Genomic DNA, 15,610 nt, shown 5'->3' on the forward strand with positions numbered 1-15,610 from the left:
CTACAGCACCTGTATCTTCTTACGATTGCGTTAACTGCCTGTTAGACGTGGGGCCAGAGTTAGACTCCACGTCGAGACACGTGGTAAGCAACAAGGACATAATCAACAATATTCTGAGAGTCATCTAAACACACTCTTTGTCCGATTGATATTCCATGCACAATAGATCTTGGCTTGTGGGGTTGACAAAAGGTCCCTATTTTCATTCTGCATTGTCCTGAACCGATACCCATCTTGGGAGCTTCGTCGACAAGTGCACACTCTCAAAATACCCAACACGCCAGCCTCAAATAAAAACAAATGTCTTTAAATGACATTGAAACTGCCTCTCTCATCAGAACATTTTAACAATTTCAAGAAATTGTACAAATATTTTTCAATAATTTATGTTTGCGAGAACAGCGGCGTCTTGCTTGGGCCCTTAAACGTTTTTGGTTAGAAATGAAAGTGCAGGCCATGCTCCCAATAGTTGTGAAAATGTCAGAAATGTTAGAGTCGTCCTTGGCAGAGATTTCCTTATACTCGTTTTGCCAAACCGTTGTTATTATGGACTGTGCCCTGTTCTTTGACATAAAGCGAGATGAGATTGGAACGTCCGTTTTATTACCTACCACTGTTATAGGAACATCAGGCAGCTTCTCATGAAGTATCCTATCTCTGAGAACGGTCAGTGTCTCAAAGGAAGCCTCGTCTTTAACAGAATAGACCAGCACAAAGGCATCAGCATTGGCGATGGCCACGTCTCTCAAATATGAAAAACAGTACCCTCCTGGAGTATCGAAAATGTCGAGGACAGCGCGTCTACCTTCTATGTCCATGCATTTGGTGTAACGTTCTTGCACAGTTGGCCAGTAGCATGTCGGAGCGGTGCCGTTGACAAATTTGTTGATGAGGACACTCTTACCAACCATAGGAGCTCCCATTACAGCGATATTGAATGAGTCATCTGCGTTGGTTGTGGACGATGTAAAGATGTGAGACGTACCCACAAGTGAAGGCCATGCAAACTGTTGCATCATCAGAAGTAAGAGACGCTGAGAGGTTCTTGTATTCTCCAGAAAGCAAGAAAACGTATGCAAAATGGAAGTTCACGTGTATTTTATATAGGTCTCTCCCTTAGCTCAAGCGTCTTTTCTGATTGGTTTGTCACCAGAGAAGATGACGTTGTACAAAATGAACACTTGTGTGGAAAACATTCAACTTGTGTGGTAAACATGCAGCGGGGACGGGGGATGTACTCAGAAATATTTCAGTAGTCACCATCGCTTCGGATTGTGTTAGTTACAATATCACTAATGTATTACGCCAGGATGTACATTGTTCAGTCCTATCTAAGAAACGAGCTCTATGATAAATACTCATAATAAACAGTCTACATGAATGGCCACGTAGTATTGTCGGGATTCGCCGGACTTCAACAACAAACAGACAAAAACGCAATCGCAACAGCTAGGAATTTACGGCTGATTTTCAAGTGATATTATTAGATTTAAGCATTCTAATAATGAATTCTACTAGTTTCTAAGAAGTACATTTAGAGTAAGAATATCAATATTATGACAAAAATGTTTACAGCCATGCGGCACAAATGTTCTATGATCTCTGACATTATTGACTTTCAGGAACAATGACGGGAGTTCAAAACTACGGGCTGACTTCCCATAATTAAATCAAGTTATGTATTAACATAGGCGTGCAAATATATTTTGTAGTAGCATAGTAATCATGCTAAAATCGAAAGCATACTTAATGAAACATATTTCGAACAAACAACACCCAATATTCGTAAGTACTTATAACAAATGACTGTTTATATACTCTAAGGTGGAATGGGCGAGTGAGTGTGTGAGGTAAAATGTACAGTCATTTTGGCAATATTTTCAACCACATCGAGACTAAAACAGTTCATGCTTAATTATAAATATTTTATAATGTCATATTATAAACTTTGTCGCCAAAGACAGTAAAACAACTGATATATCATCGTTAGCGATTTTAAACTAACATGTTACTTAAACGTATATACTATTTAGGACATTACGACAAACAAACGGGCCATAGAATACCATGGAGACTTATAGTACCTTTGGTACATGCAGGGACCCAAACTGGATTTACTCCATCCAATCAGCCACTGAGTTATTGTCATTGTTTGAAATAACAAACACTCTTTGGTTAAAAGCTTGGTAAAGCTATATTGGCTTTTTAAGGCTTCGGGACTTAAAATACTTTACCCCCTTCGAGCATTCAGCCACTAACTGTCTCGGTTGTTAAATGTTTCTACCGATTTTATCATTTGTGTATTCACGAAACATATTAATCAAAATTTATATCAGTCAGTTCTATTTCGTTTAAAACATCAATGATTATGTACTGTGTCAATCTCATCCCAGATGGTATTACAATAAGTATTACAATGGTATTACAACTTCGATGTGCACAGCAGGGCACACCAAGCAAAAAGCGCTATTTGCAAGGCCTCCCCTAGTCCTTCGAGCAATGATGTTCCGTGGTGCGAACAGATCAGCTCCAGCGTATGTAAATGGAGGTGAAGGTTCAAGTCTTTCAGATGGAAGATCTGACATCTTCTGGGATGCGGTCTGTGCTCTCAGCTTCCTACATGTGACACATCGATGGATGATGGATGACACAAGTCTCTTCATACCAACTATCCAGTAACCTGCAGAGCGTATGACTCCCTCTGTCAATTGTCTTCCCTTGTGCTTCACAGCAGTATGATAATGAAATATCAGGAACTGTGAAATGCTCCTTTGAACGACAAGGGCGTAAATGGCCGTGACACTCGTAAGTCTTTCAAACTTCGAAGTGAATGTAGTCACTCGATCCACTCCTGGTGAAGATCATTTGATAAGACATCATCCCATCCAACATTACTGGAAACATCATCTCGAAGAATCAAGCGACCTTTGATCGTCATTGGTGCCAAGAAGCCCTAGGGTCATATATGCTATGAACCATAGACAGAAGTCCTCGTTTTGTGTAGGCTTATCCCCTATAGATACTTGGAGAACAAATGAATCAGTCTTGATGTCCCAAGATATTCCCAAACTGCGTTGAATAGGAACACACTGTTCACTGTGATCCCTGAAATTCAAGTCTTTGAGATCACTGGCTCTGTCGTCAGGTGGAAAAGCGTTCATAACTTTGGGCTGTTTGACAATATCTTATGAACACGAATGTTTCCATATGTTCTCAGGGCTGCTTCTCATGTAGAAGGTAGAGAAGCAATCCCATCATTTGGAATTTTCTGTCGACGAATTCCTTCACATCCTGTCCAAAATCTGAGCTTGAAGATGAATCAGCCTTCCTTAGCCCATATGTTGCGATTGCTGGAGATGACTTATTACCAAAGACATGGACTCGCACTCGAAAGGTTCATTACCTGGGTCGTTTTCGTAATGCCACAAGAACCGAAGATAATCTCTGTGTCTCCCATGACTGCTACAGCTTTCTTTCGGAATCTCAATAAGACACCTTTTAATCTGCTGGCAATGTCTGTTCCTTTCATAAGTACACTATTCAGAGAAGCAGATTAAATGATTTTTAACATCAGGAAAATAGTCCTTAACTGCTTTGACATTGAAATATTCATCCTTTCTGATGGAAAAATCAATACGGTCAAGCAGGACGTGCTTAATAAGGTGGAATGAAAATGACAGGATATGATATCGAAGCAAAAAGAGTAGTCACACCTCACTGTCAGGAACGTTGCTTTGCTTGACCGTGCGCTTCTCCGCGCCATCTACTAACAGTCAAGTTTATAATGATGATAGTTTGTTTTATGTGATGCATAACAATTTCTAACAGATGAATTCATGAACACCTTGCCTCGTAATATTATTTGCCTGCCTTTCTAAACTGATATACAGTATGTATTTAACAATTGATGTGTCAAACAGACTGTAGTGATCAACGAAGTTAACTGCTGATTGAGCGAAGGGACATGTACTGCGGTGTACTGCGGTCAACACATCCGTGATATTGGGCCAAATACGGTCTAGTAGGGAGAACTAGGATCACCCATGTTCAGATGACGGTAACTCTATGGTCTTGGTATTCAAGCTAACCGCAGAGACATTTTGTACATGTTGAAAATTGCTTTTCTAACCACTTTCAAATCATGGTTTTACTGAAGTTCAAAGTGCGGACATAACTACGGAGATCTACGTTGAATTACGTTTACGTACGTCTGTTTACGTTTAACTAAAGGTGATTCCATAGCAACCTTGACAGCCAACAGCCAATGACGTCTGAATCATGCTGAAGTTCCAAGTACGTCAAGTGCAGTTTAACTAATGTCAAGTACAGTGTGTACCATGGTCTACTACGAACGTGTCAGTAAATGTCATCTTCGAAAGGGTGATGCCCTAGCAGCCTTTAATTGACAGTCAACTGCCAATGACGTATGTGTTGTGGCCTTTGGAAGTAATTACTCTCTGTTTTATGCCAAACAAACGACAAACGAACCAGAATACTTCTTAAATTTATAATGATACGGTAAGTCATACTTGAGCTATACCTTCAACACCTGACGGTCTAAGATAGTGAATACTAATCAGCAAATTGTCATAGTAACGTATACAGCGGTATACAACAGTATACAATAGTATATAACAGTAATATGCATAACATGGCGTTTATAATCAACAACGTAACGGGACAGTTGGGGTAGCCCAGTGGTTAAAGCGTTCATTCGTCATGTCCGAGAGGATTCGATTCCCTACATGGGCAAAATGTGTTGAGCCCATTTATGGTGTCCACCTGGGTAGGGGACACAGAGATACATGTCGACCTAGCTTTAACATGAACGCACCTTTCCACGAGACATAAATGTGTAGTTTGAGGCCAAATGAAGCTCACCCGTGTTCCTTGTAAGTGAGTTTAGTTTCACGTCGCTTTTCCCCAAATTCGCATTTATGATGTTCTCCGCAACAACACGGTGGGAACATCATACATGCTCTTGTAGCCATGTACGGCGGGGAACATCATAAATACTCTTGTACCCATGTGAGGAGCAGAACCCGGACGAACGCTTAAACTAATAGGCTACCCTTCATCCCTGTGTTCCTTCTGAACAATGGAAACAGAAAAAAACAGACTAAACCTGGGCCCCATTTCACAAAGCTCTCTTTAGCCTAAGGTCTCGTAACTTTTCTCGTAGCATTTGTACCCAGTATACTGTAACATAGGAGGTGCAAAGGCTACGAGAAATGTTACGAGACCTTAGCCTTACGAGAGTTTTGTGAAACGGGGCCCAGGCCTATAGTCTTTGGTCACATGGTCACTCACTTTCGTCACTATAAATATAATTATATCTGAATAACTGGGAATGAAAATGAAAAGCAATGCCATTTGTCAAGTATCTAAATCCAGTTATTCAAAACCGACTGTGGCATGAAGTGTTAATCATAGCAAGTGTACATAACCCTCCTTACCGTGAGCCCCAGTAGTATTATGAACGCGTAGACATTGTGAGTTGATGTAGTGTATGTTGACGAAGACGGAGGCGTAGTTGAGTTCAAAGTTCTTTAGTTGCTTCCACAAGACATCACAAGCAAGTATACATGAGTGAAATCAGAGGAGTTCCTGCCCAACCCCAATGCGTTTCCTACGAGTGATATTATCCTGCTCCCTGTCATCCCTACAGACAGTCAGACTACCGACAGTTAAGATATGAACATATATATAGTTTTAAACAACAATGGACAGGCAAAAACTCAACAATAGACAGATTTAGAAACGAACAGCACTTCCTTGTACAGTTGATGTCATGACAGACACAGCCAAGGATGATGACCAGTTTAGGCCATTAATGCCATGTACAGTAATCAATGACAGTGACAATATGGTGGAAGTGACTGACAAGACAATGTACAAAGCGGTAGTAATAAGACTAAAGAATTCAGATTAAATAATTGCAATTAAGTCCCACATGACCTGGCTACATGTTTTGGTCTTTGGAAATATTTGGACGACAGCTGTCCTGAATTGGACACTAAACAACATAAGTGTAAGGGTGCGATACATACCATTTGGGGAGAAGAGCCACAGGACAGCGAGCGTTTAAACGTTTTCCTTTTATTTTTATTGGTTCATGATGATTCAGAATCGTGCGACAGATATTTTTAATAATTATATTATTAATAATATGATGGGAGACTAATGTTTCTGTTTGAAATGTCGCAGCAATTTATCGCCGCTTTTTGTAACGTGTCATATCATTTCTGTTTATCCTCAGGGCTGTGGATTATTTTGCATACCACAATTCTGTTGATGACGCTGATATACAGTTTGGTCATGATAGCGTCACCATCACGATGGGACGTAAGCTTCAGATACATAAACAGGCCATCAAAAAGTCACCACTGAACACGAATCAGCACAAGAGTTCACAGAAATTCAAAATCATAACTTCGCACAGGTTAAAGATGTTTGTGGCAATGTACATTTACACATTCCTATAAATCAAAAGCACTGAAGTTTGTTATTTTTTATTATGATGAAAGTTGTCCAGGGGATTGGTGTAAGTTGTTGAATGGATGACAAACAAACATTTGCAAACATGAGTTGAATGAAATTACGAGAGCATGACGGGATACTCGCTCATTCTTGGGACAAGGAAAGCTTTCATTTGTAATCTAATGAATGCATTTGTAGATTTGAACACCAGAAAATGCTAAAATGGTCGAAAAGGCGCAAGCAGTTGTTCAAATTGCACGAAATTTGAATGATTAATTCGAGAGGAGTAAGCAAGCTACGTTCACTTTAAAAGTCAGACAAAAAAGATGTGTATTGTATAAAAACACCTCATTCTTGAGCAGGTTCGGCAACCCACGCCACGGGGAAAACTACAGGTGAACAGGTATGCTTCCTTCCTGTATATTGCTTGTGGATTCAGCGTTCACACAAACACCATCTGGCATTTATCGCAACGTTTCCATTAAAAATATCAAGCTATACGTAGTCTCCGTAGGAGAATAATGAATTCGAACCACACAATTCTCGCGTCTAGGCTAACAGCCCGCCCCCCGGAAAACTGCTCCCCGACAACTGCCCCCTGGCTATCAGCACCCCCTCCACTGTAGCCCGCGGGCAATCCCTCCCGTAAAGCCCGTACTGCAGGCGTGGTCTTCTGGTGATATTCAGTTAGCACTACATTTTATCACGTTGCCAGGGAGACGCGCTCCTGTCAGCGTTAATCACGCAATGTACTATCATAGTTCTAAAATACGCCATGTTTTCCCTCGGTCTTACATAAATATTTCTGAGTTTATAGAATTGAACTAAACAACCCAGTTTGTATATTTTACTCAAAAACGAGAATACCGAACGCTGTATCTGTTATTGGTGATCTTCATTTTCCAGGTTATAAGATAATTAGCATTGTGTGTTAAGCTTTAAGATTACAGGCATTGTCCGTTCCAAGTACATTAATCCGTCAGTGAGATATGCGCTCGTCTTAATTACTAAGTTACTTGATAAGCGTTATGTCCTAATCTTTAAGAATACATGTCCTGAGAGAAAAGGTAAAGATTACGCTATGATAACACACTCGCCGAGAAAACTGTTAGATAATTTTAGTCATTTCTGCATTCTCAAGTCTTTGAAGCTACGCTGGTAATCTCAAAATTCAGATAGGCAGCAGTGTAGATTAGTAACATTTGTAAGTATTGTTTAAAGGATTACTCAGTTGAACGTGCGTCCATATCACTAACTCTGAGAGCATCGGTGGTATATATAACGGCCTTTATTCGGGGTACTTCACTCATGAAATGCACCGAATAAAGACTGGCCACTAATTGATGCTTCTCTTGGTTATTTTGAAGGTAAGCCATGTTCATTTCATTCAATGTATGTTCCTAAATTAAGTTCATGTTTTCTGTTTTCTGTTGCGTTCCATACTGTTAGTTTATACGATATACTGTCACTTAAACTATGCAGTATAGGCTAAGTACACCAGGGAATATTTTAGTTAGGTAAGACCATGTAGCACCACCCTAAATATGTAGTCTACGTCAAATAGCTTACAGTATAATTTAGTAGCATCAGGCATAATCTAACTTTAGTAAATCACATTTACCTATAATCGGGCTCGTGGAAGCAGAGAAATCATTGTGCACGTCTTGTATATTTTATTGCGTGTTTACAATCAAATGTATACCAGTGAATGTATTTCTAAATGGTTATTGTGTGCGTTTAATTCAAATGTATTACATGACGTAACTATACTGTACACGCAAAAGTAGGGAGCGCGCATAAGCCTTGTTGTTGCATTCTGCTGCGCAATATTGCTACGTTTTCAGTATTGTTAAGCTCTAGTTTCATTATTTTAGTTATTGACAACACATGTATTACTTATCTTACTAAAACGTTACCTCATCAGTCTCTATGCTTATTTGTCAGCTGCGCTGGCTTAACCTCAGTGTAATCCTTGCGATTGTTTATTGTAAGGTATTTTGTCAGTAAGGTTTGTGTAATCGTTAATTCACATGGCTTTCATATGTATTATTTGTACAAGTTTTGCTAATGTTTTATTATGTGATGACTCATGAAATGCACCGAATAAAGACTGGCCACTAATTGATGCTTCTCTTGGTTATTTTGAAGGTGTGCGGTCCCAAGCTAATTCCCCGACAACAATTCTAGGTATTATAATTATCCTAGGCCACATATAAACCCTAAAAAGGTTACTATAAGGTCAAGGTTATTAAACTATCCATTGGTCTCCTGATGTGTCTAGAGCGTTTACTTCCTCACGATGGTACAATTTATGAAGCCCATTTCTGGAGTCCCCCACTGTGATACTGATGTAATATTGCTGAAAACAACCTAAAACTAAACCCATCTGGGTCCTTCTGATGATGACCTTGCTCTTGCCGTCCAGTACAATCCTAAAAATGACCAATGTGACTGAACTACTGATTGAAAAAGGAATATAATCAAAAGATTACGGACATGAAATACCGGGGATTTACGGCAGAATTGTCGGCATCTCGGGATTTCCAAGGAAAAGTCTTCGACTGAATTATTTCACTTGTTAAAGTATTGAAGTTTGACGTAACATGGCGTCTTCCAATGACTGAATACGATCGTAAAATATCACATTAATAACTTAAACATATTGTGCCGATATGTGGTTTCGAACCTTCAACCCATCTGTTAATACGGAGGCGGTATTATTCAGTAGGTTGGGAAGAGTGAGTGAGTGAGTTTAGTTTTACGCCGCACTCAGCAATATTACATCTATATGGCGGCGGTCTGTAAATAATCGAGTCTGGACCAGACAATCCAGTGATCAACAACATGAGCATCGATCTGCGCGATTGGGAACCGATGACATGTGTCAACCAAGTCAGCGAGTCTGACCACCCGATCCCGTTAGTCGCCTCTTACGACAAGCTGAGTCGCCTTTTATGGCAAGCATGGGTTGCTGAAGGCCTATTCTACCCCGGGACCTTCACGGGTCAGGTTGGGAAGAATCCCTGTGACGAATGTGATCAGTATGAACCATGTGTTCCTCACTCTTTCATTTCCTTTATACCTCTCAGACAGCTTATGGCGTGACTCCTATAGTTCGACATTGCATCCTATTTGTAGAGCCCAAAGTGGTTCCTTTTGTTATTTCAGCACAACTTATTTCATAACGAGAAAATGACAGATAAAAAGGTACAGTCGAAAGAAATACTATTAATCAATGTACCGGTGGTCGTTACTTTTAGTCTTTGTTAAAAGTAACATGTTACAATGATACTAGTTGGGATTATGTGATGGTAAATATCAAAATACACTAAGTCAAAATAAAAACTTCATATTTTACATTTGTATATAAAAGTATGAATTGTTATAGTAGACAGTTTTCAGATATCATAATATTAATTTACAAGTCAATCCAAACATCGTGCACTCAATAATGGTGCTAAAACTCTCACTGCTCCTGCCACTGCCCACTTGATCATATCATTCGAGCTTTCGATTGCACATGTTCCCATCAACTGTAGACAGTTAAAAAAATCCACTTTAAACCAGACCTGTGAAGGTCCGAATGAGTAAATTATATTAGCCCCGAGTAACCCATGTTTGTCGGAAGAGGCGACTAACGGGGTCGGGTGGTCAGGCTCGCTGACTTTGTTGACACATGTCATCGGTTCCCAATGACGCATATCGGTGCTCATGCTGTTGATCACGGGATTGTCTGGTCCAGATTATTTACAGACCACCGCCGCGTTGCTGGAATATTGCTGAGTGAGGCGTAAAACTAAACTCCCTCACTTACTTTAAAGCACTAACAAGAACAAATAGTTCAAATGTGCAAAGAAATGTGCCTTTGGCATGTTGGTAGCGGAAATCAGTGAATGACGTTGTAAGGACATCAGGGCGCAGTCGTCGGACTGTTTATGGTTAATGGACTCGACTGCAGCAAACTGGCGTCACTGTTGACCGTCCTAGGCCAGGTCGACCACGTGCGACAGGCCGTCAAATTGTACGTGTTACCTCCGGGATCGCTTTTTCACGGCCAGAGACCGGAATCGAGTTGTCTCCAGTGATCAATCTAGATTTACCCCTAGATTAGCCGATGATAGGAAGAGAGTGTTGAGGGGATGGAATCAACGTTATGCTCAATGTTGTGTATGGGAAGTTGACAGATTTGGCTTGGTGTCATGGCTTGGGTACGTTCTTTCATTTGGGTTGGTCTTTCTTGACTTCGGGTCATCCGTGGTAACATAATATTAGTGCAGCAGTTTCCGACGAACAGGTCCTATCCCCATAACTTATTCCATCAATGGCAGCACAGGTCTATCACTATGACAATGCCAGACCCAATACAGCCAACCTGATCAGGAACTATCCACAGAACGAAGGAATCAACGTCCTTGACTGGCTGTCAAGGTCACCGGATCTCGATCCAATCGAGTACATCTGAGAAGCTCTTGGTAGAGGTCTGCGCACTCTCAGGAACCAAAACCAGAATTTGCAGGATCGTGGTGCTGCTATGCAGAAACAATGACCAATAATGTGTTTACACACAGTACACAGTCCAGAGACGTTGATTGGCATTTGTGAGCGCACGGGTGGCGAAAACACGCTACTAAACGTTAAGAACATCACATTTAATTCCATGTGACTTGACGCTTTGTTTATGGCTTTTATTGATAAATTCTGAAACCACATAGAACCGATTTAGGGCATTCTGATTATTCTCCATTCACACTTTAAACTTTAAAAATAAACAATAATTTCTATACCACATTTTTGTGTTCTTTCTTGCGTATGATATTTACTAAATGATTGTGGAGCCTCTAGTTTGACTCTATTATATAGTCAAGAAGATATGACTTTCAGCTGAAACTGTTACTTACCAAACTCTTGTGTGTAACAAATATTGATTCAGTTGGAATTTAATTGCCTTGGAACTATACTGCATTGTCTGATCGACTAATTGCTAACCGTTTATCAAGGTTATTGCATCCCCATGGCTTACGATCAACTATTCAAGCGTATTCAAGAATAACCCACCCTTGCCCACTGGCTTCGCCATCTCTTAACAAGCCTCATGTCAACACCCTGTTCATCAACCTCCTCTATTGTATAAACTCACATCTTCGTCATGTAAATATTTCTCCTTGTGCATATGTTGTTCGTCTTTTGCTTGATAACGGTGTTAGAATCTACACCGAAACGTCACATCTGCAAGGAAGGCGTTGTATATCCATAAGTCTTCATCCTCATCCTAATCACTAATCTGATGTGTAGTAAATTAATGCAACATTAAAAAGACCCTTAGGTAATGTTGAACATACTCTTTAGATGACACAAATTAAGAATGATACCTTTAAGAGGTTTCCAGTAAAAGTGACCTGGGATGTTAAATGTCCTGTATTACAAAATTGACCTACGTACACTGTGTAATTCCCAATGCAGCATATTTACCATCCCAAACAATATCAATATATCATAGTATATTCCGAACTGTTCCACTGTTGACATAATGCCTGTTTGGTATTGTGTTCATAGTTTAGGCGGGGTGATGGCAAGATGTTGATCCATACGAATAGTTCAAATCTGATGTCACTATTCACATCTCTGACCTCATAACCCGCAGCGAAAAGCGCGATAGTGACTCTCCCTTATGCCGCATAAAGCAATATTCATTCGATCATTCATTCCCACCTTCCGAATGCCTGTTTGGTATTGTTTTGACAGTTTAGGCGGTGTTGGCAAGGCGTTGATCGATATGAACAGTTGACGTCACTCTTCTTACCTCTGACCTCATAACAACTCGCCGCAAACAGCCGATACTGACACTTTCTTGGCGTAAAGTAATATTCATTCGTTCATGCAATACTGCTACTAAGTGTAAGTGCATTGGTAGCCTTGAATGGAGAGCTTATCATCGATCTGAAGCCTTTTTTGTTTGGCAACATTATTCTCCGCTGAAGATCAAACTGGTCGTGGCAGATGCGACAGCCCCTTGGGATTTTTATGGTAGTACTGGGGTCGAAGACCTGGTCTACGGTTTTCCGAGAACAATATATGAAACTGCATTCCACTCGGTAATACTGATTTATATTGCGAAACACGACAGTAAGCATGCACTCAAACAAACCCTCAACCAGCTTCTCATTCCACAGTTCAACCCGAAGACCATCTAACCACTCTTGCAGCTACTCATAGGAACAGACGCAACAAAAAACACTTTCTACATGCATAAAAATCTCTGCTAAAAGTACAGTCGATTTTACAATTGTACAATTGTGACTATATCATGAATAGACATGTGTCAGCAGTATCACAGCAGCACGATGTTGTTTGTAAAGAAATCTAGTCAGGACTACACAATCCAGAGACTAACCGCACATGCAACCAACTAGTCAACCAGCCATTCAGCTACGCAAACATTCAGCCTGCCATTCATGCAACCAACAAACCAATGACAAAAACAAGGAACTCACAAGCGTTCCAAACAACGAACTGAGTGAACATCCAGCCAACCAGCCAACCAGCCAACCTGCCGCTCAAGCTGGCAAACAACCAGTCAATTAGTATTCAAATAATATCTCAACCAGCCAACCAGTAAACCTCTTAACCAACCAGCCCAAAACAACTGATAATTCTGTATAACACAAAATTATATTACTGAAAGGCATCTTTACGAATAGATATTTCATTTGCCTCAGTTCATCAAATGAATAAAACGATATAGTGTGAGAGTTCATGTCTTTCCAGTGACATATGTCCAATCATACCATTCTGAAGATGATCCTACACTTGATTGTTCATTGTTGGGACACTAGACACCATTCACATTTTGATAACCTAGTTTAGGTTATTGAGAAATGGCATGATTGGAAAGCCAAGCAATATACTGGTTTCCATCAGGCTTGTCGACACATAATTCACACAGGAGTTGAAATGTCATAATAGGATTGTACCTCCTGTGCTAATGTTATTATTCTGTGGATAAATGTACGAATATAATGCTAATGAAGGGCCGTTTGACCTTTAAGGATTGTGATAAGTTGTGAGATGAGAATGATCAGCGTGTAACTACGCAAGCAGAATCGTTACCAGGGATGAGTCGGATGTTTGTACCACAGTGAACATTGTGCTAATGTGCTTGTGGCTCTGTCTTCTGGCGATCTTGTGTAATAACCGATAATCTGAGGGCATCATTTTCTTTCTCTCTACAAATCAGTCAATGATTTTGATGATGGTCATTTGATGACAACAAAACAGAAAATGAAATATCCCAACGTGACGACTGAAGAAAACAACCTGGAAAACGCCACCACAAATGTCACGGACTCTTCAGCCTCCATGGTTGATCCTTTTTATATTCAAATTTTGGCATCAATATCAACTAGCATTGGAATCTGCGGTTTCATTGGAAATATTCTGGGCAGTTGTGTTCTTCATCGAATGCAGAGAATAAACAAGGGTCTGAGATTGCTGAAATACCTTGCACTTTCAGATGTCATCGTCATTGTCCTTGTGTTCTTGTCATCAACGCTACGGGAATTAAGTATTGGATTTGACCTAGCGGATACAATATCTATAATATTGGATCCATTTCCTTACCTGTTTGGAATGCCGCTCTATATGTTTGAGATTTACCTGACTGTTCTAGTAGCAGTGCAAAGAAGCATGGCTGTGGCTCTACCATTCCAGTTTGAACAGTACATGCGTGACTCTGTCGTTAACAAGATTCTTGGCGCCATCATTATCTTTACTATTGCCTATAGCATCCCTCTCTGGGTTATCCACTGCCCTAAGCCTTACTGGAATAAACATTTGAACATGGTGCTGTTCAACAAGTATAAATGCCAAATCATTAAATATGGCTCAAAAGCTTACCATGCTTATATGGGACCTGTGACGTTGGTGTTTAGATGCATTATTCCGTTAATCATTCTCATAATGAGCAACATTATTCTGATCATATCAAGGCGAAGAATGAACCAAAGAATCCACAGAGCGGACGACAGAGGAGCTGACCAGTTGACCATAGTCGTTATTTCAATTACAACCTTCTCTGTCATAACTCATGTCACGACTGCAGTTCAACTCTTATTAGGCGACACACTATCAAAAACAACTTCCGTTTATTATTGGACACAAGCTTCAGCCTCGTTGATAACGCTCAACTGTTCCACGAACTTCATATTCTACTACTCATTTGGTAAGGAATTCCGTAAAGGTTTGATGTCCCTTCTAAGACGAAACAAGTGACATTTATCTGCCGTCAATAGAAGAAGAGATGCCATGTCCATGGAGACGGTTCCATCAATGGTAATTTCCGTTATTTTAAAGGTGTTATGCAAAAGACTGTAACATTTCTAAAGTTATTTGAGGAATGATTATGCCTGACAATTTTTCAAATGAAATAGGATGGACACAAACGGCAATTTTTATTGCAACCGAGTGTTTGGAATGAAACAAGACTTCGTTTCCAACAACAACCTCTGCCCATACCAGACACCATAATACGCTGACGATAGCCCGTCTGACTTTTTATGGATTGCTATTAACTGTGAAAGGAGGATGAGGTGCAACTATAGAAGCAGTATCGTTACCAGGGATCAGTCGGATGTGGAGTAACATACTGTATACAGTATGCTTATGACTCTTCTGGCGATCTTGTGCTTCTGATAGCATTGTTTTCTACCTTTCTACATCATATGTGCTTATAGGTAAACAGTGGATGACTACAGAACACTTCTTGTGTAACCAAATCATTATAAGGTTCATGATTTATACCAATGAACATCACGGTGACTGAATACAAAAAGAGCAAATGGAAAAGGTCACTAACAACGTCACGAACTCTTCGACCTCTAACGTAGATCGATACGACCATCATTGTTTGCAAAAGATCGACTCTCACCCGGATCTTCAACGTCCGCAAATCCGGAGCCCTGTCTATTAGAATCCGGAAGGAAAATAATTCCTGTTTTATCAACAAAATATTCATAAGGTAAATATTATTCAACCCACTCTCCACCCACTGTTCAGTATAACCACACTTTAAACTACGATTTTAAGGAACACGCTTATAACAAAACAATTGATGTAACGAATTGGTGTTTATGCC

At 40.1% G+C, this 15,610-nt stretch overlaps 1 protein-coding gene across 1 annotated transcript; it reads right to left on the reverse strand.

Annotated features, from left to right (window-relative positions):
* Nucleotides 1–353: 353 nt before the first annotated feature.
* LOC137295216 (ras-related protein Rap-1-like) lies at nt 354–1,016 on the reverse strand. Its single transcript, XM_067826536.1, has one exon. The coding sequence runs from the start codon at nt 1,014–1,016 to the stop codon at nt 354–356; it is 663 nt and encodes a 220-aa protein (XP_067682637.1).
* Between the last annotated feature and the right edge of the window lie 14,594 nt (nt 1,017–15,610).

Source organism: Haliotis asinina, chromosome 8, assembly GCF_037392515.1.
Source record: "Haliotis asinina isolate JCU_RB_2024 chromosome 8, JCU_Hal_asi_v2, whole genome shotgun sequence".
In the NCBI taxonomy this organism is placed as follows: domain Eukaryota; kingdom Metazoa; phylum Mollusca; class Gastropoda; order Lepetellida; family Haliotidae; genus Haliotis; species Haliotis asinina.